The 27,240-nt window shown below is 35.7% G+C and overlaps 1 protein-coding gene across 1 annotated transcript in view; it reads left to right on the forward strand.

The window, feature by feature from the left end:
• Positions 1 to 27,240, forward strand: part of DOK6 (docking protein 6) — a 247,265-nt gene that overhangs the window by 159,797 nt on the left and 60,228 nt on the right. Inside the window, exon 6 of the mRNA XM_065830731.2 lies at positions 20,022 to 20,160. Coding sequence (XP_065686803.1) covers positions 20,022 to 20,160 — 139 coding nt within the window. The remainder of the gene's footprint in view (positions 1 to 20,021; positions 20,161 to 27,240) is intronic.

The following is a 27,240-nucleotide window of genomic DNA, read 5'->3' on the forward strand; positions in this document are numbered from 1 at the left end:
GAAAAAAAAAACCCTAGGATTTAGCTTCATCTCATTCTTTGTGAATATCCCACTCATCTGACTCTTTGGCTAAAACTGTATTAGCAAGTATGCATTTTATTAAAGGAGAAGGAGTTATGTTGGAGTAAAAAGGTAATGACCAAAGACTTACTAATGTTTGCCTATTCAGAGTAGCATATCTGTCTGTGAGCAGAACCACTTATTTTAACTGATTCTGAAGGAAAATATCTTTGGAAACTGAAGTTGTCATTAACTAAAATTTAGCTGTTAAAACTAATTCAGATTAATCACTTAAAGTTGATTTCTTATATGTCTCAAAATGTATGTAACTCTCTACAGATTTTGATTATGAAAAAGTCATTCTATATCATAGAGATTTTTTTTTTAATAAGATAGTTCGTTTTGTGCTGTTTTGTTTTAATCTATGGCGTATCAGTACTAATCAATTATGCATAGTGGTTGTATATATTCAAGTGGAATGTGAGATTTACCTCTGATTTTTCAGGCCTCCTGCAGTATTTTAATTGCATATTAGTATCTGAATATCATCTTCCCCTACAATCCATGGACCGTGCAACCTGATGAAAAGATTGTTTTCCTGTGTTTTATTGTTACGAGCTAGCTCTGCCTTTATGTGTCATGCTTAATTGTCTTTGATCTGATTCCTCCCTTTTGCCTGCTTTATCTGTCTGATTTGGAAATACACAAAGACTAAATTTAGACTGGCAGAAAAATATAGAGGCAAAAAAAATAGGACTCGAGAGAAACCAGTATCTTTGATAACATCTGAAGCCTATATAGGGCAACACTAATGCTCATTTTAAAATCTGTTATTGATTCATTTGGGTCCTTGTTTGTTTTGTTTTTTTTTTAATCAGCATCTTTTTCATATTTCTGAACATTGTTTGCTTTGTCCCTTGATCTGCCAGTACCTTAATACATGAAATTCCTGATGCATGCTGTCTTATCAGAAGTGAAGTACTCATCCATGTGTTATGAAAATACTATGCAGTAAAACTGTTGTTGCTTTAATTTTTCCCTAAGGCTTAAATATTAAATGTAGACAATTGCTTTAAAGCGTATTTTTGAAGAGGTTTGTATTTTTTACTGTGTTTTAGCACCTATAAATATATACATATGTGGGTTGCATGAACATTAAGAGAATAGTTTTATGTATTTATTATCCATCCTCAGTTTTGGTATTACTTTGTTTCAGAAAATAAATCCCCTCCATTAAAATAAATGGACATATTCACAGAGATACTATGATAAATAAATGGATCAAAATTAAGCTTTCAGACAATTAAATTTCTCTTTTACTAAATATATTGTTTTGCATTTAAATGAAATATGGACTCAGATGTATAAAACTGAACTGTTCACGTGTCTAATGAAATGTAATACCTACACAATTGGGAGGATGTCTAAAATACAGGAGGAATGAACACAGATTCTTTTAAACTGCCTGATTTTTCTATTTAGTTTTGCACAGAATTGGAGTTTGTAAATACTTAATTTGTGTTCTTTCCTGTCCGATCTCTTCTGAGATTTGTGGGACGCACAGTTTTGTGTGGCTGTGGCTGGAGAGATACTCATTATTTCAAGCACCCGATTAGGGCTAATCCCATGCAATCTATCCATTGATCAGAAAAAAGTAATGCAGAACTCCATTAGGCACTACAATAGCTTTTTGCTGATTAATACTGTGCATCTAACATGGTGAATGTATCCCACAGTAATTTAGAACACTTGAGGTAGGAGGCTAGCATTTATTTTTCCAAGAGCTAGGCTTTACACCTGACCAGCTTCACATTGGTTTGGGGAGTTTTAATGTTGAATCATCAGTGAGTCAACAAGATATCCATAATTCGTGGACATTGATAATGTATTCAGACACTTCATTCTCATTACTTTGAGTATTGGATGTACTGGAGACATTGTGCCTAGGAATGCAGTTGATCTGCACAAGTGCATTTATTTCTCTTCAAACTTTTGGAGCTGCTGTTCCATGTGTGTGGGCATTAGTCCCTGACTGTCTCTGATTTTAGGACCCCGAAATGGCAAGTGTCATCCTTACAGAAATGCCTACCTAACTGTCCAGATGAAGGTACTGTAAATTTGCACTGGATTGCATTAATTACATGCAATCGAAGAAACATACCAGAAAAGCAGTAAAACAGGTACAGGTGAAATATCTCGTAGCCAGATCAGGTGTGAAGACAGTTTTCAGACTCCTACCAAAGTTATAGAATTCATTTTGCTGATGTCGTAAACCAGGCAATCCATAACAAAGGCCATAAGCAATGTTCACAATTCACTCTCTGGAAACTGCAAAAGGCAGTTGTCCAAACTTTCCTTTTAGCAAAACAAGCTGGCTGAGGTACCTTTTTGGGAGCATAGGAAGAGGGTCCTAAGAATTCAGAAATGTTTTTCATCTCTTAGGGGGAGGCACTGAAAAAAATAAACACATACAGACTCTTTGTTCCTTTTGAAATGTTCTTTCTTATGGTTTTCTGCAATTCTGCCTTTTACATTAAGCAATATTTTCTACGTATGGAATCTTTCTGGTCAAGTTAATTAAGTGCTGACCAGAAGTATTTAAGAAAAAAATAAAAGAAAAAAACAAAACAAAACAAAACAAATTCATGCTGAAGTCAAGTGAAACACAGTGAGAAAAACCAATGATGGGCTGTTAAGTCTCCAGCCGAGTAGAGAGATGGAGACAGTAGGTATGTTCTTGCAGTTTTGAGAACAGAAGGACCCACAAATCCATGACACAATCCTTTTTCTGAAATATATTTTCTTCTGTTTCATAGACAAGATGTTAAAATTCAAATTACTTTAAATATTTCCAAGTTTATTCACACTGCACATTCAGAGAGACCCATTGAACTACATTAAACTATTCCTTCGTTGTTTGTCTTTGATTTTTATTTTTCTTCATCAGAGAAATTCTAATGAAGTGTGGTATTCTGTCACTTTTAAGATCTGGAATCTATTTCTTTCATTGGCAAAAATATTAAGCTCAAGCATTGCAGAGTGGTGACATGAGAATTTCTCAGGGGTTTTTTTGCCTGTATGTGACCCAAGACTGACATACTAATTTTCTCAGTGGTAGATACAGAGATGCTAGAGTTATCTGAAGCAGAAAGTTCAGTGTTTGCTTCAGGCACTACACCTGACTGAAATATTTCATTTGTCTGTGAATCCTCTGTGGCGATTTTTAGTGTTAATGTAAAATGTATTAGTCAATTAACCCTTGAAGTTAAGTTATAGGAAACGTCCTCTTTTTCCCTTATGAGGAGAGCCCCCTTACATGCTCATGAGACACTTGTTATGGGACTTCATACACCGATGTGTATATCAACTCAGGTCTATATCTCCCTGAAGGGAAGCATCCAACCCTGGATTCCTAGTGGATTATCTAAACTGTGTATTATCATGTGTTAATTATACAATTAAAAATCATATATTATAGATCATTATATATGATCATTACAAATCATAAGCTCATCATTATAAATCATACACTTGTCATAGAATTTGTAAGTCAGTTTGGGTTGGGCAGTAGTATGAGCATTCCTGCAGCTGCAATAAATAGATTTGTCATTTCACATAATATTAGCTCACAGTTCTCAGTATCACACACTTACTATTTAAGTTTGCTAGGATCTTTTTCATCATTTACACCTTCGTAATATTTTTTTTAAAAGCCTAATAACCCATGATATGAATCCTCTGTGGTTTTGTTTTATCTGTTTTCTCACTACCTCTCCCTTTTTTCTTATATTCTTTCCTCAAGTGGTACATATTGCTGAATTCTGAAAATAACTTTAAAAAATAAACAGGAATCTCTTATATGTATCATCCCCTTGCTTCTTCAGGAATCACATAGCTCTAATTTTTGGTAAAGTGGCATTTTTGCTATTGAAAAGGTTTAGTTAGTTCCTGATGTTTAGCAGTACCGCGGTTATACTGTAACATGTTGTAGTTCTGTTCCTACTTTTTTCCTTTCTAATTTCATTTCAATTCTTAATTTACCTTCTGCCAAAAATTCTTGACCTGGAATAACTTCTGTGTTAGTTATTTGTTTCACTTAAATTCTACTTAAGAAGGAGCTCTGTGTTTAACTCATCTGCAGGACTTTTACTCTGGTGTTGATCATGGTACCTAATCGAAGAACTTTTTTACTAGTGGAAACTTATTGCATTTTCTCTCTGCCAAAGCTCCTCTCAGACTGGCCCAGTGTTGATAAGTCAGAGTGTCTTCCACTGAAACTCACACACAATTAAATTCTCCACAGTATAGCTGAGTATGGCAAACAGAGAGAAGAAGGGATTATATACAAGCTTCTTTATCCTAAATGTCTAGTGTGCCTTTTAAAGTGTTCTGCTATTTTCTAGTCCCTGTTTGACAAATACAGCCATGACATACACACCTACAAAAGACTTTCTCCAACTGACAAAAAAATGCCTGAGCCATTACACTTCACTGTCAAAGCTCTAATTTTGATGAGAAAAACAGTCACATCTCAAAAAAAGACAAGTTATTGGAAGAATAAAGTCATCTGTACTAAACTGTAATTTTATCACAAATAGATTGAGAACTCAGTGACTCCTAAGACCGAGCAGCAAGCTCAACAGCTGAAGTTGTGTAGCATAATAATGAACAAATTTATAAATTCTCAATTAATATAAATGAGTACATCAATAATTCATTAATTTGCCGTTGCCTAACCAGTAAATTTCCTCATGAATTTGTACGGAATGAATCATATGTAGTTTGAAAAAGAGTCACCTAATGTCTGTCCAGTTAACACAATAAACATACAACTCAGAAGGAAAGCTATAATCTCTGTAGTATTTATACAAGGGGCTCATATTTGCATATTTTGCAACCCAGAGGGCACAGCATGAGTTTTCAGCTGATCACTAGATATCCAATGTAAATGGTGTAATTCAAATATTACAAAGCTTTTTAATGAAATAGCTAAGAATTGTGTTGTGTTTGCCTAATGTATTAGCAGACAGCAAGTTATGTTCCTTCTGATGATCCTGAGATAACATAAACTGTGCTATTCTGTTGAAATGCAGTTTGTCTTCTCCCTTCACAACATGGTTGTATGTCATAATGAAAATAGGACTTCTTTTAAAATATTTTGAGACCAAACACCATTTTACTTTCAGATGGCTTTATATCCATGTTTGATATTTATTTACTCTATTCTGATTGTCCCTTTTTCATATACATATTCTGCTGTAAACAGACATTGTTGGATTAATATTCCTGATGATGAATATGACTAACAAGGTTATTTCTGTGTAATATGTGAGCAGAGAAGAAGCAGACAAAATAATTAATACATTCTTAATCACATAAGGACTCACTTATTGTTTCAACTCTACATTTTAACCTTTGAATTCCACAGTGAGCAGTAGCAATAATTAGTCTCATATGGCAGTTCTGAATTACTTGAATTGCCCCAGCAGCAGGTCCTTTATTCTCCAAGAGTCATAATAACATTTAACCTTCTACCTCAAAATACAGGAGGACTGAAACATCTCAGAATTCAAAAGTAACATTAAAAAAAAAAAAAAAAATCCCACTTTAAAAAAAGTCAACAACAAAACTCAGAAACTCATGTATGCAAAATGATAATACATTTCATAATGCTCTTTTTTTTTTTTTTAGAGAGATACCATTTACAATAAGATCCAGGGTGTCTCTTTTAGCAGTTAGATACTGTTGCATTTCTCCCCCACCAAACCTATTTGCATGAGCTGATTAAAAATCCTGAAAGTGGGCACCTAGTTATCTATACAGACAGTAGGAGAGTGTTAAACATGCCACAAAGGCCAATCCAGAAGGCCACTTTTTTTTACAGAAAACCATCTAGCCAGCAAGAATGCTTAGCACAAATAAATCCTCCTTTTCTCCAAAGCTTATGAATGTAGTATCATTGATTGAGGAGAAGGTTTGAAATGTCCTCTGTGCTGCGGCTGTGTACTGTACAAATATAGAAGGAAGTAATCAAAATGCAAAGGCTGGAATTTGCACAACAAAAGGGCCTTGTTCATGAATATGTAGGAGCCTGTGCAAACCCACACTCGCACATACACAGGGAGCATTACAGAAGCATAACAGACCACGATTTAAAATGTTTGTGAGCTTCCTTTGTTGTCAGGAACTGTGGTTTCTCCACTTCAGCTGGCACATGTGTATATTCTAAAGACCATTTTGGTGTCTGAACAGTTGTCTCTTGTATGTCACACATGAGAAACTGCAATGGAAGATTTATTTTTCTCTCGGTCTTGGGACTTATACTGGATTATACTGGAATCAAGTTGAGTATATCATGACTGCCGGTCACTGCTCATGAGCTGAGAAAGCTGCTTTAGCTGGTTGGTCTTGGAAGGTTTGCCTAATATCTACCTAATTCCCTCTTTTCTTTTGAGTAGCGTTAATTCATTGTTCTCACAAATAATAAACTCATTTATAACATACCTATTGGCATCCGCTTTTTCAACTTTTCTAAGACATTTTTTTCTGGAGAATGAGGGTACTGGTAACTTGTTTAGCTTGAAAAAGAGGTTGGTAGAGTGGTTTTGGCCTTTACTGTCATTCACTGATGTACAGCAGTTCCAGAAATACTTCTATATTCTGGATATAATAATAGTGTGAGAGCAGAAACTCTAGTGTGGAGATTTCCATGGTGATTCTTTCAGTCGCTGTATTCTGGCTTTTCTTTAGTAAGTTAAATGCCATTATCAACACAGCTTTATTCATAAGTATTTTATATATACACATTTCCAAACATACTTGCATATGTGATCTCAGTTCACCCAGGTCTGTGTTGGAATAGGTAACTGTGGAGGTTACTGCCTTTATTTTTTTTTCCTCTAGCTGTAGTTGTTTACAAATTTTGTTTGCAAAAATGAGTCATGAAGGAAATTAGTATTTTCGTCCATTAACTTAATTAATTCGTTAATTATAATCATTAATTTTTAAAAAAACTCTGTTCTTCTGTAAAAAGCTACAGGTAAACAAAACCGATACATGAATATTGAAAGTTTACCTTGATTTGCTTTTTGTGATAAAAGGTTTTTTTTTTCTTTTACATCCATACAAGCCGGAGAATACCTCGGATATTTTGGTTCAAACCTTTAAAACATGCTAAAAATCTCTGATATGGATTCTTCACCACTTCTCAACAGCTGCACCCTTAATGAAATCCAAGTTACTTTTAGTGAAGGCTATTTTTGAGGTGTGTGACTGGTCACACAGGCTTCTTTAATCTTCCTCTTATAAATAAGGTAGTGAAGGAAGGTTTGTCCCTTAGCCCCTGTTAGAGGAAATGCTATTAGCTACCATGTCCCTCCTAATAGTACTTCTTTGCTATCGCAGTAAGTTATTACTATTATTGCACTATTAATAATGCTGTACTCTGTGGTGTGTGATTTATTTCTGCTGTGAGTAGTCATTTGTCACATATTTTCAAAAAAGTTTCCATCTTATTAGAAAGAGGGAAGGGAGAGGCAATGTCTAATGGAATCCCTCAATCTCAGCGGCTACAAACATCATTTGATCTTTCTGACTTTCTGGAAGAAAACTCAGTACAGTGCTATAATTCACTGAGATGCTTCATCTACTAGATTATCCTGTCAGTAGCCAAAAAGTCAAATATAACATTGCACTTGCATGGCTTGCTTGAACCAGTGCAACAAAGCAGATTTTCATATTTTAAAGATTTTTTATTTTTTTTTCTAATTCTCTGTCCAACCTGGAAAATGCCTTTTCTTTAAAACAGTACTCCAAATGACCCCTTATACACTTTTTGAAAACAACATTTTGGGATGAATGACAGGAGAGATTTTATTTTCCTGAACTGTGTGCTATTATGGCTGAAATTTCATTAAGTTTACAATAATGGTAAAAATATCATCACTTATTGCAAAACTGCATTTATTAGTATGCAGTATTTAAAAACTCAAAAAAAATTGAAACTGTCTGACCATAAGCTTGATCTACTGTCAGGAAAGAGATTTGAAGGGCAAGAAATTTTATAGTCTAGGTGATGATTCAGTGGAAAACCCTGAAGTTCTTTCAGATGATGACTGAAGGCACCCAACTTATTTTTTTGAGGAACAGGTTGGATCACCTATATTTCTGGTGAATTACTTATCTAAGAGTACTGTCACTGCCACCAGAGAACAAAGAGTGACAGCAGCAATGCAAACAATCACTGGTCTGGAAAGGACTGTGCTAAAGGTGTTTTGCGTACACATTGGACAGCAAGTGGACCAGCTTGCTGGGACTAAAAGAAACTCAAGGGATTGTTGAAAATAGGAGGGAAGGCTTTGAGGGGGGTGGACAGAATGGGCTAAGGAAATGGAATAGGAGGAGATAGGGATGTGATGATGAAATACATGGGCTGGTGAGACAGAAATAGATTGGGAGAGACTTTTGAGTAAAAGCAAAAAGCAGCTGGTTTGCTAATGGAACTGTAACAGCATTTGGAATATATGTTGCATTTTAGGAACAACATTTAATCAGAAAGTATGGAAGACCTGAGCAAAAAATAGCAAGAAGAAGTTGGCCAGGAAAAGTGCTTGCCATTGTCAGATTTTGACACCACCATCTCAAATATTTCATTTCACGGGTACTTTCCCTTTTTATGGGAGGCTTCTTTAAGCCCCATTGGACCAATTTCTAAGAGAGGAAAAAAGAAAAAAATCAGTATGATTAGCTCTCAGCCTTAGAAGTGCAGATGAAATGGAGGGCAGCCAAGAAGAAAGTGTTCAGTGCATGTGGAAGTACTGTCAAATAGTTGGTAAAAAGAACCATCAGAGAAATTAGAGCAGAACTAGTAATACACAGAAATAGAAATGTATATTAGCATTTATCTTGAGACTAATATTCTGTCTATGATATGGAAGATCCCTATAATATGAATGTTCCAGAGTGAGAAAATGGGGGAATACTTCAAAAGACTTTTAAAATGTTACCCAGGATACTTGAAATTATTTTAATGGCATACATGAAATAGCCACAAACATGCCCAGGCCATTAAGTGTAAATGTCCAGGGAAGGCACAGTCTTGTTTTACTGCGTAAGAGCTATGAATATCCATTATATATCACTCAGCACATAAAGGTTTTGTACCCTTTCTCTTCTGCTGCGTATAGTGCTTCTTTTTTGGTTAACTATATATAAATGTTACATGAAGCCAATAAGTATTGCATCTATAGTTCATGTTTTTTTAAAAACAGGTGTACAGAATCATGGGCAGAAGGGACTGACACATTCCAGTGTTCAGAGTAGTTCCATGGCTATTATAGATTTCATATAAAAATATTACTAAGACACTGTAGAACAGTAGAAACCTAAACTCTGAATTAAATAGATGAGTACGCTCCAGTGTAAAATCAGCTTGTTAGTGTTTCTTCACAGCAAAGGACAATTGCTTTTTTCATTTTGAGTTCTAACAATACCCCAAATTCACTGGGAAGACAGCAGGCATGCTGTGCTTAAAAAAATTTATGCATTAGAGAAGATGCATTTCATACTTTTAGCTTCTACTATCCCAAATTTGTTTTGCAGCCTTTGTTTTTTCCACTGAAGGTGCTTTGCTTGTCACTTAGCAGCATCTCATGATATGCAGAAAGCTGGTCTAAAGGAATATTTGCCCAGAATAGATGGTGGCACATACACAATGGCCACAGTTCTTGCCATTCTTACTTAAATCCTTTAGTATGAAGCAAAATCCTCCCAAAAAATAGCAGAAAACTTGTCTTTATCCAGTACAGCATCAGTAGTTTCATATGGGACTCGTAGATATTCAGCCAAGAGAATCTAATCAATGCAACTGGTTGCATTGCAGAGGTTGAAATACACATTGCACCCCATGAAGTCTTAGAAAGAAGATACATCAGATACTGTACGAAAATATGTGGGGAGCCCAAGTATGTAACTATAAACTGTAAACACTGCTTTCTGCTTATTTTTCATCTTTTTCTATACTTTTTCTGTCCTTTTTCTGAATTATTTGATATATGTGATTCTTTTTGATGACTTTCTTTTGCAAGACTCTCCTTTTTTGTGTGTCTTTGTTTTTTTCACTTGTTCAATCCACTTGTACTTTTTCCTTCCCACTCACTTGTGTGATTGAAAGGAGTGTCTTTTTATATAATAAAATTTCACCAAAAAAATGTTGAGGCTTCTCAAGCCCTTATCAATTTGTTATAATACTTACCTGAACACAAACTACAATTGATTTTAGCTATCAGTCTAATGAGAAATCTTTACGGAGAGTTTCCCCACTGCTGGAAGCACAAACACAGGGATAGTATATACACAATCAAAGTTGGAATCAGAAATGCCAGGTGAATACAGTGTGAGTTCTTTGATCCATAACAGAATTGCTGCTGTTTGCAATTGAGATAATGGGAAAAATCTGTCTACTTCACTTCTGCCTCGCTTATATCAAAGACAAAAAGTTAAAACAAGTGGAAGAGAATTCATATTTCCTCTCTAAACTCAATACCACATATGGGAAGTTGTTGGAAGTTCAATGATTTTTTTTATACTTGTTGTGGGACCTGTACATTTTCTGTAATTATTTTTTGATGTTATGTTTTTATTGCACATCCAGTTTACTACCCAAGACACTATCAGACTGATTGTATACATATTTAGTTAAAGTTCAAATGAGAAACGTGGCCTTCAGCTAAGACTTCAGTTCTTAACTGTCAGCATCTGAGAAACAGATCTTTTTTTAAAAAAAATCAAAACTCTGCCTTGTTTCATCCCTTGTGCTTTTGCCTCACTCAGGGGTTGCTGCTGTGGCAGGCTGCTCCTAAACTGGAGCTGACAACCTGCCAGTTTTGAGGGTAGTGCTGATGAGTCCTTGGGTATCATTAGCATATGCTAATTACTCATTAATCTATGTGCATAACTTGGTGAGTGTCTCTGAACCAAACCTGCATGCCCATAGTATTTGCATACGACTTTCTAAAAATTCCTCTGTGGCCACCATGGTCAAAGCGGTAGCTCTCATACCTTGAAGATGGAGAGAGTGACACTGAAAGAAGACAGCAGTGTTAAAATGCCCATCATGACAAAATCGCAGTGTATTGAAAGTTCCAGAGAGTTGCTGACCATAAATGCTTCAAGTGACCCAAACCATTATTGATGGTGCATTTAAAAGAGAAGGGGATGGCACATACACTTGAAATACCTTCTTTTGAAGTAGTCAAAACTCAAAAAGCTCAGCATAGAGTGTCAGTGTGTTCTCCTCCAAATTTCTTCACACCTTGTGTGCCCCACTTTTGAAATGAGAGAATGCAACATGAATTTTCCATAAAGTGGGACAATTATGTTTTGAATATACATTATAATTAAGTGTGAGTAATTTACTTTTTCTTTTCTGGTTCTGTGGTTCTAAACATGACTCTGTATTAATTCCTTAATAATTTTTACTTCTATTGTCTTGATATTATTCATCCACCAATAATTTTAATTGCATAGTACATTCCTGTTCAGCCCTCCAGAATTTTTTCTTCCTCTCCTTAAGTGGATCTACTTTGATAAAAATGTAGGAAATATCTGTTTCACATGCTAACTGCATTTCCGATACCATGCAACGCATAGATAAGAGGTTTTTGAGCCATTATAGGACAAATACTCTTGGAGATAATTTCAAATGTGGTCCTATGTTAAATTCTTAATATTATATTTGTTGGGATGTGGAGAAGCAAAACTGGTTTTTATCAATTCTTTTTATTTTAACTTTTCCATTCACCATGATCAATTACTCCAATTATTGTTGGCACCCCTACAGTTGTGTCCACTGCCGTAGCTTCTGAATACCCGAAGTTCCTCAAAAATGAGGTAAAATGGATGATTATATGCATGGAAATAAGTTCTGGCTGTTACTGTGCTAACACCTGTTAATTGACAGATGCCTCCTCCATACAAAGCTCCTTACATCCTGAGAGAGGATTGAGTAAGTTCAGAATTAATTCAGACTCTACCAAGTATCATCTGAGAGAATTTCCATCCTCACTACCCTGTACAAGGAGCAGTCCCAAACATAACAGTGACTTCAGGGCTCTCAAATGAAAATAAGATTAAAATAAAGATTCTGGGCCACTAAGTTTTACTGCTTCTGATGTATTGATACCAAGTAGTGATTTGCTGCCACAGGGCTCCTCTATTATTACACTATCATTTATTTTGACCAGTAATGTCCTTATTTGAGTTTTATATCTAACATTTTTGTATTTGTCAAAGTCAATGGTATTCATGCTGTTTCACTTGTGTTCTGCTACTAAAGACACTGAGAGGAACTGAGTAATTTTGTTATGGGATGTGTTTGTCTTCATCAGGGAATAACAGCTCTTAGCAACTATCTGTATTTGAATATGATCTCAGCTTCCAGGACTTAGAAGTTATATCACACTCATTCAAAAGTGAAACAAAAAAAGTCAGCCAAACAATGGTAACTGAAAAGAATTAATTAAAAAAAAAAAAAATAGCTGTATGTAGTCTTTGCAATCTCTTTGGTTTTCTCAGGCCAATGTTTTTCGTTAAGCTGTTTGCTGTACAGCCAACTGTAATGGCTGCTTCTGTGCTAAAATGATAATAGTAATATATGAGTTATTGGTTTATCTTTCACAGAGTTGGTAAGAATAGATACTTATCCAAGACATTGTTAAATAGTATTTCATCATTATCAACAGGACCTGAGCTTTACAAACTAACAGAACTAATTATATAGCAACGCTTTCATGTTTGTTCTAGTACTTAAATTGTCAAAAATGCAAATGTCTTGTGTATTTAAGAACATGTCAGCGATGGGTTTCATTATCCTCTCTTTATTTTTTCTAAATTCCCTTTTTGTGTAATATTTATTTTTTTTTAACAGAAAATGTTTAGAGTTCAAAAGTCCCGTAAAGTAGGTTGTTTTGTGAATACGTATGCAATAATTACCAACACAGTTTTCTTAAATAATATGAAATGAATACTGACACAAGAGGATAATTTGCATTTGCAGTGTAGAATCCTTCTACTGAGAGGTGATAAAGTACTAACAGCACAGTTCAGTCTTCCTCATTAAAATGTCTAGGTCGTCTTTTATGAAACTAGTCTATAAGCAGGAAGACAAAAAATGTAGTCATATTAAAGTATTTGGGATTCAAGTTCTTTAACTCTAAAATATCACTTCTCTTATTGATTATAGCTTAGTTTCTAGGGTCTAGGAATTATAAAGCAGAGCCTCTGCACAGCATGTTCACCATTACATGAAGATATATTTTATAATTACATGTCAATCTCCGCGTTCTACCTTTTATGCATGACTTTAATAAAGTCAGCTTCTCTGCTTTTTCTACTATAACTAGCATCAAGAAGGAGTTACTATCTTTAACTCTTCAGCACTAGTTATATTTATTCTGATATATCAAAGTAATTAATAAAAATTATGACATTTTAATGAGAATAGATGGGAAAGCTTGGTAGCAATCAAATAAAAGCAATCTGAAACAAGTCCAAGACAGAATCCTCCTCCTTATCAAAACAAAAGCCTGGGGAAAAAAAGCTAAAATACAATTTTTTCAGCCCTGTCTAATTATGGACAGGAATAAACCCAGTAGAAATAAATTAGAGAACTACAGTGCTAGTGGGCAATCATTGATATAGTCCAGAGGAAGACACAGCCTTTTTCTGCACTTCCATTAAGCAAAAAGTGGAAAGCATCTGACAAGCAGGGGTGGGTTAGTGACCATGTAGCTTTAACAGTGTAAAATATATGCCCCACTAGTCTGAACATGCTGTCACAAAGAGCAGCGCAGGGACAGCAATTGTAGAGGCAGTACCAGCAATGAGAAGAAAAAAAATCCCGAGAGGCGTAAGTACCACTAGAACTGTACAGAAATCTCTCCCATCTGACAAAACAAATAGAACCATGTTTTCATGAGAAAATTTTTGTTTATATTATATTATACTACCTAAATGACTTTTTGGTTTAGACAGAAAAAGAAATAATCTTATCATGAAAAAATACTATTCGCACAAAAAGACTCCCTTTTAGAGGGAAAATTTGGAGGGTACTGCAACTCTGTTCACAAAGACTAGCAGTGTATCGATTAGACTAGCACATAAGATTTTGTTACCTTGACTGCATATAATATCTTAAAAAGATGTGCATGTATCACTTGCAAAGTACTAAGGTCCTCTAGGAAATAATGGAGAGGAACTGCTGGATTCCTCTAATTGTTGGCATCCCGGCTATCTGCAAACAAATCATCATCACTCATTTCCACTCTCTCTCTGGGCATTTTCCATATCAGAATTGTAAAATGCTACCATAGGTGGTCTTAGTAAGAAAACTGCTTTGATGACACGAAGGATCCTTTAGTTCTTTTAATTGAAAACACTGAGGATGACTTCAGAAATACAAGAACTGACTTTGAATAAATCTTCAGGGCTAAGCTCCATGTTTAAATTACTGAGCTGTATCAGAGGTGTGGTAATACTCCATGTTCCCTGGATAAACTCAGACCAAATTCAAGGAGATTCCACATGAAAGAAAGCTAATTAAAGATTAAACACTGATATCTATATCACATGAGCATGTGCAGGAACAGTGGAAATTTAACCACGTCGCCTGAAGTGGAACAACATGATAATAAACATTATGGAGGAATGTCTGTAGCCAGCAATTAGCAAATATCATGCATAAATACTTTTTTTGTGTTGTATATTCTTGCCAGTAAGCAACCATCATTAAGGAGGGCAGGCAGATGCCTCATGTATTATATAATTTTAATGATTTGCTTCTCAGATCATAAAGTTGCCAGGATACCTTTTTGGCACTCCAGATAAAAATCAGAAATGCTGACAGTAAAGCATGCCAATCTAACTCATTATTCATGTAAGGAATGAATAACGGGCCACACTTGAGTCTGTGTCTACTTGTTCTGGTTGTTGCCCCCTCATCACTTTGCTTCATACTGGTGATCTTGGTTTCTCTTTCACAGATTTTTCATAAGACATTTTCCCCTCGTTTACCAACCTTGTCCCAATTTTAGGACTTTCTAGCCACGCCTGCTGTCAAAGGTCTTCACCTGAATTAGTTACACTTTGGGCACATTTACCATTAATTGTCTTATCTCTGCTTCACACATAGACCTTTCCTAGGTCCCATATATATCATATTTATATAATTGTCTTTTTACTTATTGATTCCTCCACCAAATGTATCCTTTTTTTACCTGTTTTATTGTAACTTAGGATTTTTATCAACATTTTCTTATTTTTTCCTCTCTGTCCTTTCAACATACAACTTAACTTACAATTTAATAAAAAAAATTACGTAGTTTATTTTACAGTTGTTCTGATATGGTATAAAGGGAGCTTTTTACTGAAATATGCCCCTGCCACAAAAGGTTTATTTGCTTTCCTTGCTTTTTTTTTCATTTTATCAAAAAAGAACAACTGTGGGAGGATGTAAGCTAGCATGTGTTGAAGGCTGGAATGAGCAAAGAATTTGGACCCTCAGGGAAGCTTTGCATTCATTTTGTAGCGAGGTCTACTGGTTAGCTAGCCTGTCTTTAGTGTACGCTGTGTGTAACGTCCTTGCACACAAAGAACAAACAGGATTTCTGTCAAAATGGCTTAGCTCAAGTAGAGATAACAACAAGCAAGGAAAGAACAAAAGTTAGATAACTGCAAGAGAGATAGTGTTTGTTGTCTTCTCTGATAATCTAAAAGTAAATTGGAGGCAAAATTGCTAGTTTCTACCACTTTTTAGAAAATCAAAGCTGTAGCAAGACAAGAAATAAATGTCTCAGTTCAGAGTTAAATATTGCATACCAATTAGTTCTTTCCTGAGTGACAGCCACAACTTTAAGGCTTGAAAGAAAGGCCATATTTTATTTACTATTCATCTTGTGAGAGTTACAGGTCCGGTCCAATATGTGGCACCTTCTTCAGGATACAGGAAATAAGCACTAGCTAACCTCATCTCTGGGCCCCGAAGTGTCTGAGTAAAACACTTTTTCACACCAAGTGTAGACTATGCAACAGCAATTACATCCAGTTTGGTACTGATAACTTTCAGCACTTTGATTACTGGACAATACATATTAATGATGTGTTCTCATTTAAAAACTTAAAATCTATTTTTATTTAAAGAACTAGAATGCTAAACTATGGTAGAAGTTATCTATGATGTATCAGTTATTAATAGCTACGATTATTAATAGTAATCAGTTATTAATTGTAAAAGGGTTTTATGATATTTTTTCAGTGGCTATTTGAGAATATTTAACTTTAGTTAATTTTATGTAGTTCATATACTTTTGAGTGATGAATTTACACATCAACCATTATTTATTTAAAGCTAAATTAGTTGTGGGTAAAAAGAAATCTTTTAAAGAATAGGTTTATATATATGAAGAACTAAAATTCTTCTAGCTACAGTTGTCATTTATCCTTTATTTCAAAACAAAGACTTATAGCAAAAAAATATTTCTGAGCATCTCGGTTTTCAGACAACCTTCATAATTATGAAAATGCATTTTACCCTTAACTTAAATGGTACAATGAAGCTGAGATGTCAAATTCTTGTCCTGTAATGCAGTTGCTGAACACTACGCTGTTCAAATATTTAAATATTTCAACCACGACATGAGAGCATGAACCTCTATTTGGGACAAAATGCCGTTTGTAAATGGCAGTCAGGTCAATAAGGTTTCTTTTTTAAAGGGAATTCTACAAGGTTAAAATATAGTACTTATTCTGCTGTAAAAGACTGAAGTTACTTTAGTGAGCAGAGGCCATTGGAAACCATTGTGTGAATTTGAGAAATGTTGAACAAAATCTGGAAATACTGATCATAAAATCTCTTTGACTTGAGCAGACGCCCTTTTGAAAAAAGCCTTACCTTTGAGTAAAAGCAAGAACTTTCACTGCTGATCTCTGAATGCAGTTTGTCCTGGGCCACAAGCTTCACTCTCACCTCCTTATTCCTTCTCCCAGCTCTTGATCCAGGCTTACTAACAATGATGGTTGTGAAAAGTTGTGGCACCATTTTAAGAAGTAAAATATTGACAATGATTTTCAACAACATTTATGTACTGGTCTCGTTATCTGCCCTGTTATATCATTCTGTTATAAGACAGGGGAAAAAAAGCATTTTCTTATTTCAGTCAAAGCACTTCATACATAGTAGTTCATTGAATCCTTAAATATCCTAAAGCACAGGCTAATGACATTCCTGTTTTAAAGTTGAAAAACACTGAAATAGCAAAGCTGACATCAGCATTTTTCAAGCATCTGCAAACTGTTAAGTCTCTCATCAAAAAATTAAAGTATACAATATGAGTGACATTTTTTGACAATGAAGGTCATACTGAGTTGACTGCACTGCAGTGCATAACTGTAAGAGTATTAGCAAAAGAAGAGGCCCACACCTTTCTTCTGTTTTTAACGTGATTCCAGAAAATGTAAAAGTTGTGAAGGTGTTATTAAATTAACATATAATTATAATCAAGGGGTTTTTTTATTAAGCATCAAAAATGTAGGAAACATTTTTGCAGAAAAGCAAAAAGTAGTAATTATAACAAGTTTTGATCTATGCTTTGGAAAAGGTAATTTTTTGGTAGAAAACATGGAGTTACTTAAAGGTTTTGATAAAAGTTGCAAGCAGCAATTAATTGATTGATTTAAAAATATAATTCATAGTAACAAAAACCTGGTGGTTGCATTCTTCTTGGTCAAAACAAGTGACTTAACTATTGAATCTTAATCACGCCACATTGCCTGCTTCCTTGTTTTTGTCCCTGTAGGATTTTTCACCCTCTGAAACCAAGAAAAAGATCATATTTTGCTTCAGTTTCTGAAACCTCATCATTTTTTCCAGACTTTCCATTTCACGCTGCTTGAATTTTATTAAGATCTCTTTGCACAAAAGCAGAGTACCAGCTATATGATGCCCTGAGGGATCTGAAAAGCTGTTGCCATAATGTCGCAAAACTCTGGAGACATTTTATTTCTACCAGAAGCTCTTTGGAGGATTGTGGCTAAGGATATAAAATATCTTATGTGTTTATAGCAGGGATCTTGATCTCCATTGGAATTTAACACAAAAGCATTTTTTTAAATCTATTAGTCGTCACATCACATCCATAGTGATCAAATAATACCTGTCTACAAGGTGGATTGTATCTTCTTCACATCTTGGGATGGCGAAGACTATTTTTATTTCAGAATTATGAGTGATACCCATAGGTATAATAGCATGCATCAACTATTCTTAAGACTGTGACTTTCCTTTCAGCACCTCAATTAAACATTGCTAAGTATTTTCACCAGGTATTTTCCAGCACCTCTAATTTATCTGTTCTTCCCAAACACAGCTATGCATAAGTTCTTTAGTGGAGGCTTATGAAAGCATGTTTTCTCCAGGGAACAAGAAAAGATTTTCTAACTGTTAATATTATTTTATTTTCACTGGTCAGCCTTGCAATCAAAAGCAACTGCTGAACTCTCAGTAGTCTCTTATAGAGCAGAGTGGTCCTGCTCAAATAAGTTTTGAAATAAAATTGTGTAGGAAGCTGTATTCTAATTTGACAAAAAGATGTCCCATTAAATAAATTATTCCATTTTCAAAAAGCTGTAACATAATAGTATGTGTGTGTATGCATACATGTAATATAGCAAGAGAAATATTTAAATGATTATTTAACTAAAACAATATATACCTATACCTAGATGTTAATTTGATGGGAAAATATTTTATAAAATTTAATGTATGAATAAAGAATCTAGGATGCAAATTCCAAAGATATTGATACTTAAAAACCTGTTGCAACGTTAGACTGTTTGGGACACATTTTGCTAAAATGCTTTGTAATTCTGTATGCCTTGGGCTTTCTGAGACCATACTGAAGATGCTGGGATATTACAAAATACCCTTAAAAATAATGTAAAGAACCAAAACATTGAAGGAATCTGGTATTTTAAGGCAAATCAAAATCTTTCTGTTGTTGAAGGATGTTACGCATGAGTGACTCAAGTCAACAATTTTCTTTCACAGAAAACTGAAATTCTCTACAGGATGTATCAGATCAAATAAAAAAAAAATTTGATTCCATTTCTAAAATTGCAAGAACTCTATAAATACACAAAAATCGGACACTGGTAATGTAATGGAACTACTAATATAAATATGTTGAATTGCACCACTGTTAACCACAGTGTATCTCCTCAAAGCAACCGTTACTCAATAATCTAATATTGTTGTCCATTCACATTTGCTATATTTCCTAGCCCTTTATGTCATTGTATCTACCATGTACCACTCTTCTTCCTCAGAATAGTGCTGTGACAAGATAAAAGCAGTTGCTCTCAAAAGAAGAAAGCAAATTTCATTCTGGGTTTTTCTTTCAATAATCTTATACTATAGAAATCCTGTTCCTATTGTCAAACAGACTGAATGGCTTTGTAATTGTCAAAATAGCCTCACATAAATATACTAACAGAGACAGTTATCATTTAACTCTTTCAATGCTGTCTTTCAGTGCAACTTCTTTGTAGTGGTTAACCATAACAGCATCTTTAATTGGTCAGTGGTCTCTAAAAATGTCAACTTTTCAAACTCACAATGTTCTATGTACTTCTGACATCAATTGGTTAGGAGAATTAAATTTATCTCCTACTTCAGTGCAGACATTTGAAACAATGTCATAAATAACTGACTGTATTACCTCAAGCTTTTATTCTATGATAAAACTTCTTTTTCACTATCCAGAATATGATTAAAACTGAATTTAAATGTTCATGAAGTTCTGCACATCTCTCGGAATATGTCTTTCCTTGATGGCAAAAATAACTGCAAATGTTCAGAATCTCAGAGTTTAACTACGAAAGTCAGCATTTTCTACTGCAAGGTGTGCACTTTTTGTAACAGTTAGATAAAAATTACACAGGCCTCCCATTCTGTTTATACCTCTCTGCAGGATGTGTGACACAGGAGAAGGGCTGTTCACCTTTCAAACACGAGAAGGAGAAATGATTTATCAGAAAGTCCATTCTGCAACACTGGCAATAGCAGAGCAACATGAAAGATTGATGATGGAGATGGAGCAGAAGGCACGGGTAAGGTCCTTTCAACAAAATCTTTAAAACTTAAAAAATTGGTAATTAGAAAAGAAGTATGGAGTAATGGCAGCCCATGGATTCGACCATAATAATGGTATTAGCTGTGTGGCTAAGAAAAAGCAGACTTTTGGATTTATGTATTTGCATGGTCAGAGATTTTCAGCCTGTGCTATACAATGATCTGTTGTTGATGTCTTTTTGGAATGATGGATACCATTAAATGCTAGATCTACGGTTACCTTCTGGAAAATTGTGGCCCTGTTACTCAAAGATTAAGCCTCTAGCTGAAGCCAGTTGTGAACTATCCATCGAGTAATAACTGCTAATTGCTCCTGATGGCCTCACGGGTGGGGAAGAAACAGTCCAGTGTAAACATTTATAGGTGACAACAGACATGTTCTGTTTTTCTTAACCGTGGAAAGAAATTACTTTCTCTATAATATGATACATTATACAATGTGAGTTCAAAAAATAGATATTTTTTTAATTGTAAGTTCAGACTTTCCAGTATGCACAAGTTATCTTTAATTGCTCAAATGAACTACTGGAAGTTCAGAGTTTTTTAAGACAAAAAATTTTAAAAAGCGATCTGTGTATGCTTAGAAGTAGAGATGGTCATAAATGATCATTCTGGAAATCTAACTCTCAGCTGGTATGAAGCTACCTTTATAGCCACCAGAGAGGAAATCCACTATTTCCAGTGGCTCCTTCCTTTTTCCCTTGCCCACCATGTACGTGCCTACATTCACACAACATGACTTACATGATCCTCTCCCTTCATACTCCATCACTGTCAAAATATCTTGCTCTCACTCCTAAGAGAAAGGCTGTTGCAAAGGGCAACTGAAGACCCCAGTGTTCAATTCCTATTCCTAATTACTCCCCAGATAAGTCTGTCTTTCTCTATTTACTGAAAAACAAAAACCAAAAACAAACAAACCAACCAACTTGAAAAATAGTTATATTTCCATGGGAAATTTTTTTTATGCTGAATGCTCCCCTCAGACTCTATATGTCTCTAAGTAACAGCTTAAAGATGGGAAGCCATAAAAGGTGGCTTTTTTGGTGGTTTGTGAAGAAAGGTGGATGAGTTTTCCAATAAAAATAGACAGAGCAGGAGCATGTACACAATAGCTGACAGGCACAAACTTTGGACAGAAAAAGTAGGAAGAGGAGAGTTCCAGGAAAACTAGGACAAACTAAGAAAAAGTATCATTATAGATATGTTTGCTTTTAAAATGTCTACACCAATGAGAGATAACAGGACACTTTCATGCTGCCATAAATGCTTAGAGAATGATCATACAGGCTTTTACTTTCATGCAGCCATCACTTTCAAGTCTTCCATCTATCAATCAGCAGCTTTGCTACTTAGCAAATCCATTTCTATTCTGACATCAGATGACTTCCAGGAAACCTCATTTATGAAGGCTGTGTCCATATGGTAGGTAATACCAAACTCTGAGAACAGATTGAGAAATAGACATGACTCATCAACCATAAAGTGTATCATGTGCTTGGTTCCTGAAGGAGGCTGCACTGTGATCTGCAGAGGAAGACTGGTAGAGGCCTGCTGTAGGCTTCCATAGGCTGTGTAGAAGCTGTGGGCTGTGTAAGGGAGGCTGAAAAATGCTGTTGATTTTATACTTCAACTAGTAAGCTAATGTTGTTTTGGTTTTAGAAGCTCAATTCCTCCTGATTGATGGGGTGCAGCATTTGAATTGTATTCATATTAGAAAAAAAAACACCCAAAAAACAAAACCAAAAACAATGAAGATATTAAATAGACTAAGTATATGCTATTTTCCTTTTATCAAGTATAATTGCTCCTCTAATATGAAAAACAAACAGTTCCACCAAATGCCTGTGTATATTTTTTTCTTAAGAACTGAAATTGAAATAAAAGCAAGAGTATATTTTTAAATCAGGGATCTAGAGGTCATAAATGTCTTTCAGGTCTTCCCAAATCTTGAACTTTGATTCTTTGTATCTACGGCTCCTTACTTGAGTGGTTTTGCTCTTTCCTGACCCTTTCTGTAATGAACGACTCATGCTTAATATCGTAAAATTAAATGTTTGGTGTTTTTTGCAAAGGTGAAAATGAAAGAAATTATTTAAAGTAAAGAAAGCTTAATAGCATATCCACTATTATACAAATCAGAAATAGGGAAGAAATGTAACAGTAAGTCCATCTTTACTTCTTCCTGCCAGTTGTTAGGAGTTATATGTTAGAAAGGACTCTTGAATATTTGTGTGCTCTATCCTAAATGTTAACATATTTTAAGCATGATTTATTTTTTCCAGATTATAATAGCTTGTAGTCCAATATTACAAAAAGTGAATACAGTTTATAAAGGAAATCAAAGTGCATTTTTTACTAAAGCAACTTGATGAAATATATAGATTACAGTTAGGTCTCATAATGAATATACAAAGTGCATTGCCTTACTACAAATTCTGGCAGAAGAAAAAAGGTAAAATTGGTTACTGCTGCCAGAGACGTCAGATAAAGGTATTGCGAGCAGCCACAGGCCACATTTACTCCATTTATAGATGTCTCTACACACAAAGCTGCTGCTTCAGAATGCTAAGCAATAAATTTGTTTTCATGCTAAGAAATCTATTGCTCAAGCCAGGTAACATGCTGGATAACTATGTTAATAAGAGAGAGATACAGGAAGGAAACTAATTCTTTCCATTACCTTTGAAAGGCCATGGACTGGAAGACAAATTGTTCTGTGGCAGCTAATCCAGTACCAAGTCTGTCTCATTGTCATCACTACCAGGAGAAGCCCAGTTGGTTTAAGGAGGCAGTCACTTTTGCCTACTGCTCACTTCCCTGTCAAATTATAACACTAGAAGAAGGACCTGAAATATGAGATCAATAATCCCTGGTATAGGTGCAGTTTCAAGTTGATCACTGGTTTTACTGTAATCAAAGCAGACTGGATTTTATTCAAAGAGTGTGGCAAAGTGCACAATGATTTAATTTATCTTAGATGGTCTTCTTGACTGAGTTTGAAACATTAAACTGGCAAACTGGCAGTGTTTTATGCTCACTTATTTTGGGACAATAACAAATATGGGCCAGTGCAAGTAATTAAATTGAAATTCTTATCAGTGAAATTGTTATTTGTATGTTCACTTTTTTCAGCTCTGTCTTTTTAATGGATCACTGTAATACAGATTATAATTTTTGTTTGTGGGTGTTTTTTTAATGGGAGGAGGTGATATTGGGCATGTTTTATCATAGAATCATAGAATGGTTTGGGTTGAAACAGACCTTAAAGATTATCTAGCTCCTACCATGGACAAGGACATCTTCCACTAGACCAGGTTGCTCAAAGCCCCATCCAGCCTGGCCCTGAACACTGCCAGGGATGGGGCATCCATAACTTCTCTGGGTAACGTGTACCAGTGCCTCTCCTCATGATGATGGATTTCTTCTGTATATCTAACCTAAATCTGCCCTCTTTCAGTTTAAAGCCATTACCCCTTATCCTATCACTACATGCCTTTGTATAAAGTCCCTCTCCAACTTTCTTGTAGGTCCCCTTTAGATACTGGAAGGCTGCAATAAGGTCTACCCAGAGCCTTCTCTTCTCCAGGCTGAACAACCCCAACTCTCTCAGCCTGTTTTCATAGGAGTGGTGTTACAGCCTTCTGATCATCTTTATGGCCCTCCTATGGACTCAGTCCAACAGGTCCATGCCCTTTTTATGTTGGAGCCCAAAGAGCTGGACACAGGACTCCAGGTGAGTTCTCATGAGAGCAGAGCAGAGCAGAGGGGGAGAACTCCCACAACCTACTAGTCATGCTTCTTTTGATGCACCCCATACATTTTGATACATTTGCCTTTCTGGGCTGTGAGTGCACATTGCCAGGTCATATTGAGCTCCTCATCAACCCCAAGTCCTTCTTCTCAGGGCTATTATCCATTCATTCTTTGCCCAGGCTGTATTTGTGCTTGGGATTACCCTGACCCATGTGTAGGATCTTGCACATGGTCTTATTGAACTTCATGATGTTCACATGGGCACACCTTTCAAGCCTGTCAAGGTCCTTCTGGATGGCATCCCCTCCCTCTTGTGTGTTGGTCACACCACACAGCTTGGTGTCACTGGCAAGCTTGCTGAGGGTTCACTCAGTCCCACTGTCAATGGCACCAACAAAGACGTTAAACAACAGCGGTCCTAATACCGACCCTTGAGGCACAGTGCTCATCACTGGTCTCCACTTGGACATTGAGCCATTGACCACAACTGAGGCATCCAGCCAATTCCTTATCCACTAAGTGGTCCTTCTGTCAAATTTTTTTAGTGGTTTCACAGTATCAACACACCAGTTATGTTAAAATGGACAATGGCAATATCTACAAGATTTTTATTTAGCACTGTTATATGTCTATATGAGAGTGTCAACAACTTTGGCTTTATCATGTAAATAGTCTATATTCCTACATATCTCTTCTCTTGTACACACATATACACCACATCCCCTTTTGTTTTTAAATATAACATTTAGAAATCAGGTTGGACTGGCAGTCTTGGAATTATGAAAAAAAAAAAATAGGCAATAACCTCAAGAATAGCATGTATCCCCACTAACTGTAGTCTGATGTTAAGCATGGAAGATGCACATCTGCGTGTGTTAACAGCCAGCTCTTCAGGCCTTCCCATGTCCCCAGGCAACACCACAAGGTCCTTCCACTTCCTTTCTGTAATCTCAGGTGCTTATCTGACTCAGGGAGACTCTTCAATTTGCTAATCTGGAAAAAAAAAATGCTATCTAAAAGGAAAAGGATCTGCAGGGTTACTGAGATGAATTGGTTTACAGAGACACCAGTGAACAATCAGTTCTTCCTAGTTATACCATCCTGAGGAGAGGAGGAAAACGAATAATTCACTCTACATAAATGCTGAGTGTCCTCCTCCTTGTAATGACCAATGCTGGTTTTGGTGATCTTATTTTAAAGAACCTCAGTGAAGATAATTTTCACACAGCAGCATGTCAACATAGTTGTTCTCAGCAACACTTGTCTATCTAACCTTTACATCAGGATGATAATGTGCTTACTGTCACATGGCATTGGAACTTCAGACCTGATTTTCTTCCCTAATCCGAGCTTTGACCTTCTGCCACTTAGCCTCTACTGCAAACACTTTCGATGCAACTTCTGCACCCACTGTTGTTCAAGTAAATAAAATGGGAATTTAAGAACTGTGGATTTCTCATATTATGACTACACATATGAGGGAGGCATATTAAGGAAATAGTCATAGCTTTATAAATTCATAAATCACTTATTTCAAGGGCTTGCAGAAGAACTTATTATATAACCTCAAAAGAATAAAAATTTACAATATGTAAAACCATAATACTAAATAAGATAGCACTGAAGTTGATGTTAACTAGCTGAAGTTAGTCAAATGTCAGTAAGACTGAAGTGTAAATGCATGAAGACATAATGGCACAAATTTCATAGCATTATTGTGGGAAATATTCTATGACACTTGTTTTGCTTTAGACAACAGAGCTGTAAAAATAATATCATTTTAGATTGTGATCCTTTCAATATCTACAAGAAGCTAAACACCTTTATGAAACACTGCATCTGTATATTTCTCTTCCATTCTCATTATTTACAAGTCTTGTCTCATATTCAGCTTAAGTGAATGACTCATCATGATAGATTTCTGTCATTTAAAAGAGATAATATCAATGAGTTTATATATTATTAAAAAAAAAAAATTATATTGGGATTGAAATAATGCATGTGCCAAAGAAGACAAATAACACGCAATGGAACTGGGCTTAAAGAGAGGTTGAAGAGTAAGGTGGATAAGAAATAAGGCAGCAAGTCATTTAGTCTTTCTTCTCTGGAACAGAATGAGGAGGGTAAGAGTATTTAATGGGACTGGTCTGAGGATAAATATAAATGATGGTGTTGCCAGGCATGGTATTAATAAGAATGTAAATAGAGTGAAGAATAACAATGCAAATTGTCTTGAAACAAGAGAGGAAAGGAAAGGGGAAGGAAAGGGGAAGGAAAGGGGAAGGAAAGGGGAAGGGAAGGGGAAGGGAAGGGCAAGGGAAGGGCAAGGGAAGGGGAAGGGAAGGGGAAGGGGAAGGGAAGGGAAGGGAAGGGAAGGGAAGGGAAGGGAAGGGAAGGGAAGGGAAGGGAAGGGAAGGGAAGGGAAGGGAAGGGAAGGGAAGGGAAGGGAAGGGAAGGGAAGGGAAGGGAAGGGAAGGGAAGGGAAGGGAAGGGAAGGGAAGGGAAGGGAAGGGAAGGGAAGGGAAGGAAAGGAAAGGAAAGGAAAGGAAAGGAAAGGAAAGGAAAGGAAAGGAAAGGAAAGGAAAGGAAAGGAAAGGAAAGGAAAGGAAAGGAAAGGAAAGGAAAGGAAAGGAAAGGAAAGGAAAGGAACCTCTGAGGCTGAAGAAAATAGCAGCATTAGTTTCATAATGAACTTACAATTTAGCTTTACCCTGTAAACACGTTTGTACTGTGTATTTCTTTATGTGTTTTTAACCTGATCACAGCCTCAACACATACTCATTGCAACATTACAGGATCAAACATCATCAACAAACGCATGAAACATTCTAAATTGTCATTTTTAAATGATTGCTTCAGTTTGAAGTATCCTACATTTGCCAATGCATCTTCAGGGCTTTGTCTGGTTTATGATTGTTATTTATGTCTTTATGCAGTGGCATAACTATTATTTTCAACTTGTGAAGTGTAGGAAGTTCAGAGAGACACAAGTTGAGGCTGCCAACCCAATGATTATAGAAAATATTTAGTTAAAATATATATCTTTTGGACTCCATTTCAGCACTTCAATTACTTAATATGACAAAGCTCTTTTATGTTGTAATTCTGCCAAAATGCCTTTGGTTCAAATCAATACCTGGAGGAGAAAATGGAGAAGCAAATTCCAGAGTTCATCCATAAATGATCCCATGTCATGACACATTTGTCTCTTAGTACATTTTCTTCTGTTTCAAAGGTATGTATAAGCTCATGTACTGAGCTTCTGAATACACATGATCATTCATGAACTCATGCACTTAACC

The sequence above is a fragment of the Patagioenas fasciata genome, chromosome 2 (assembly GCF_037038585.1).
Source record: "Patagioenas fasciata isolate bPatFas1 chromosome 2, bPatFas1.hap1, whole genome shotgun sequence".
NCBI lineage: Eukaryota > Metazoa > Chordata > Aves > Columbiformes > Columbidae > Patagioenas > Patagioenas fasciata.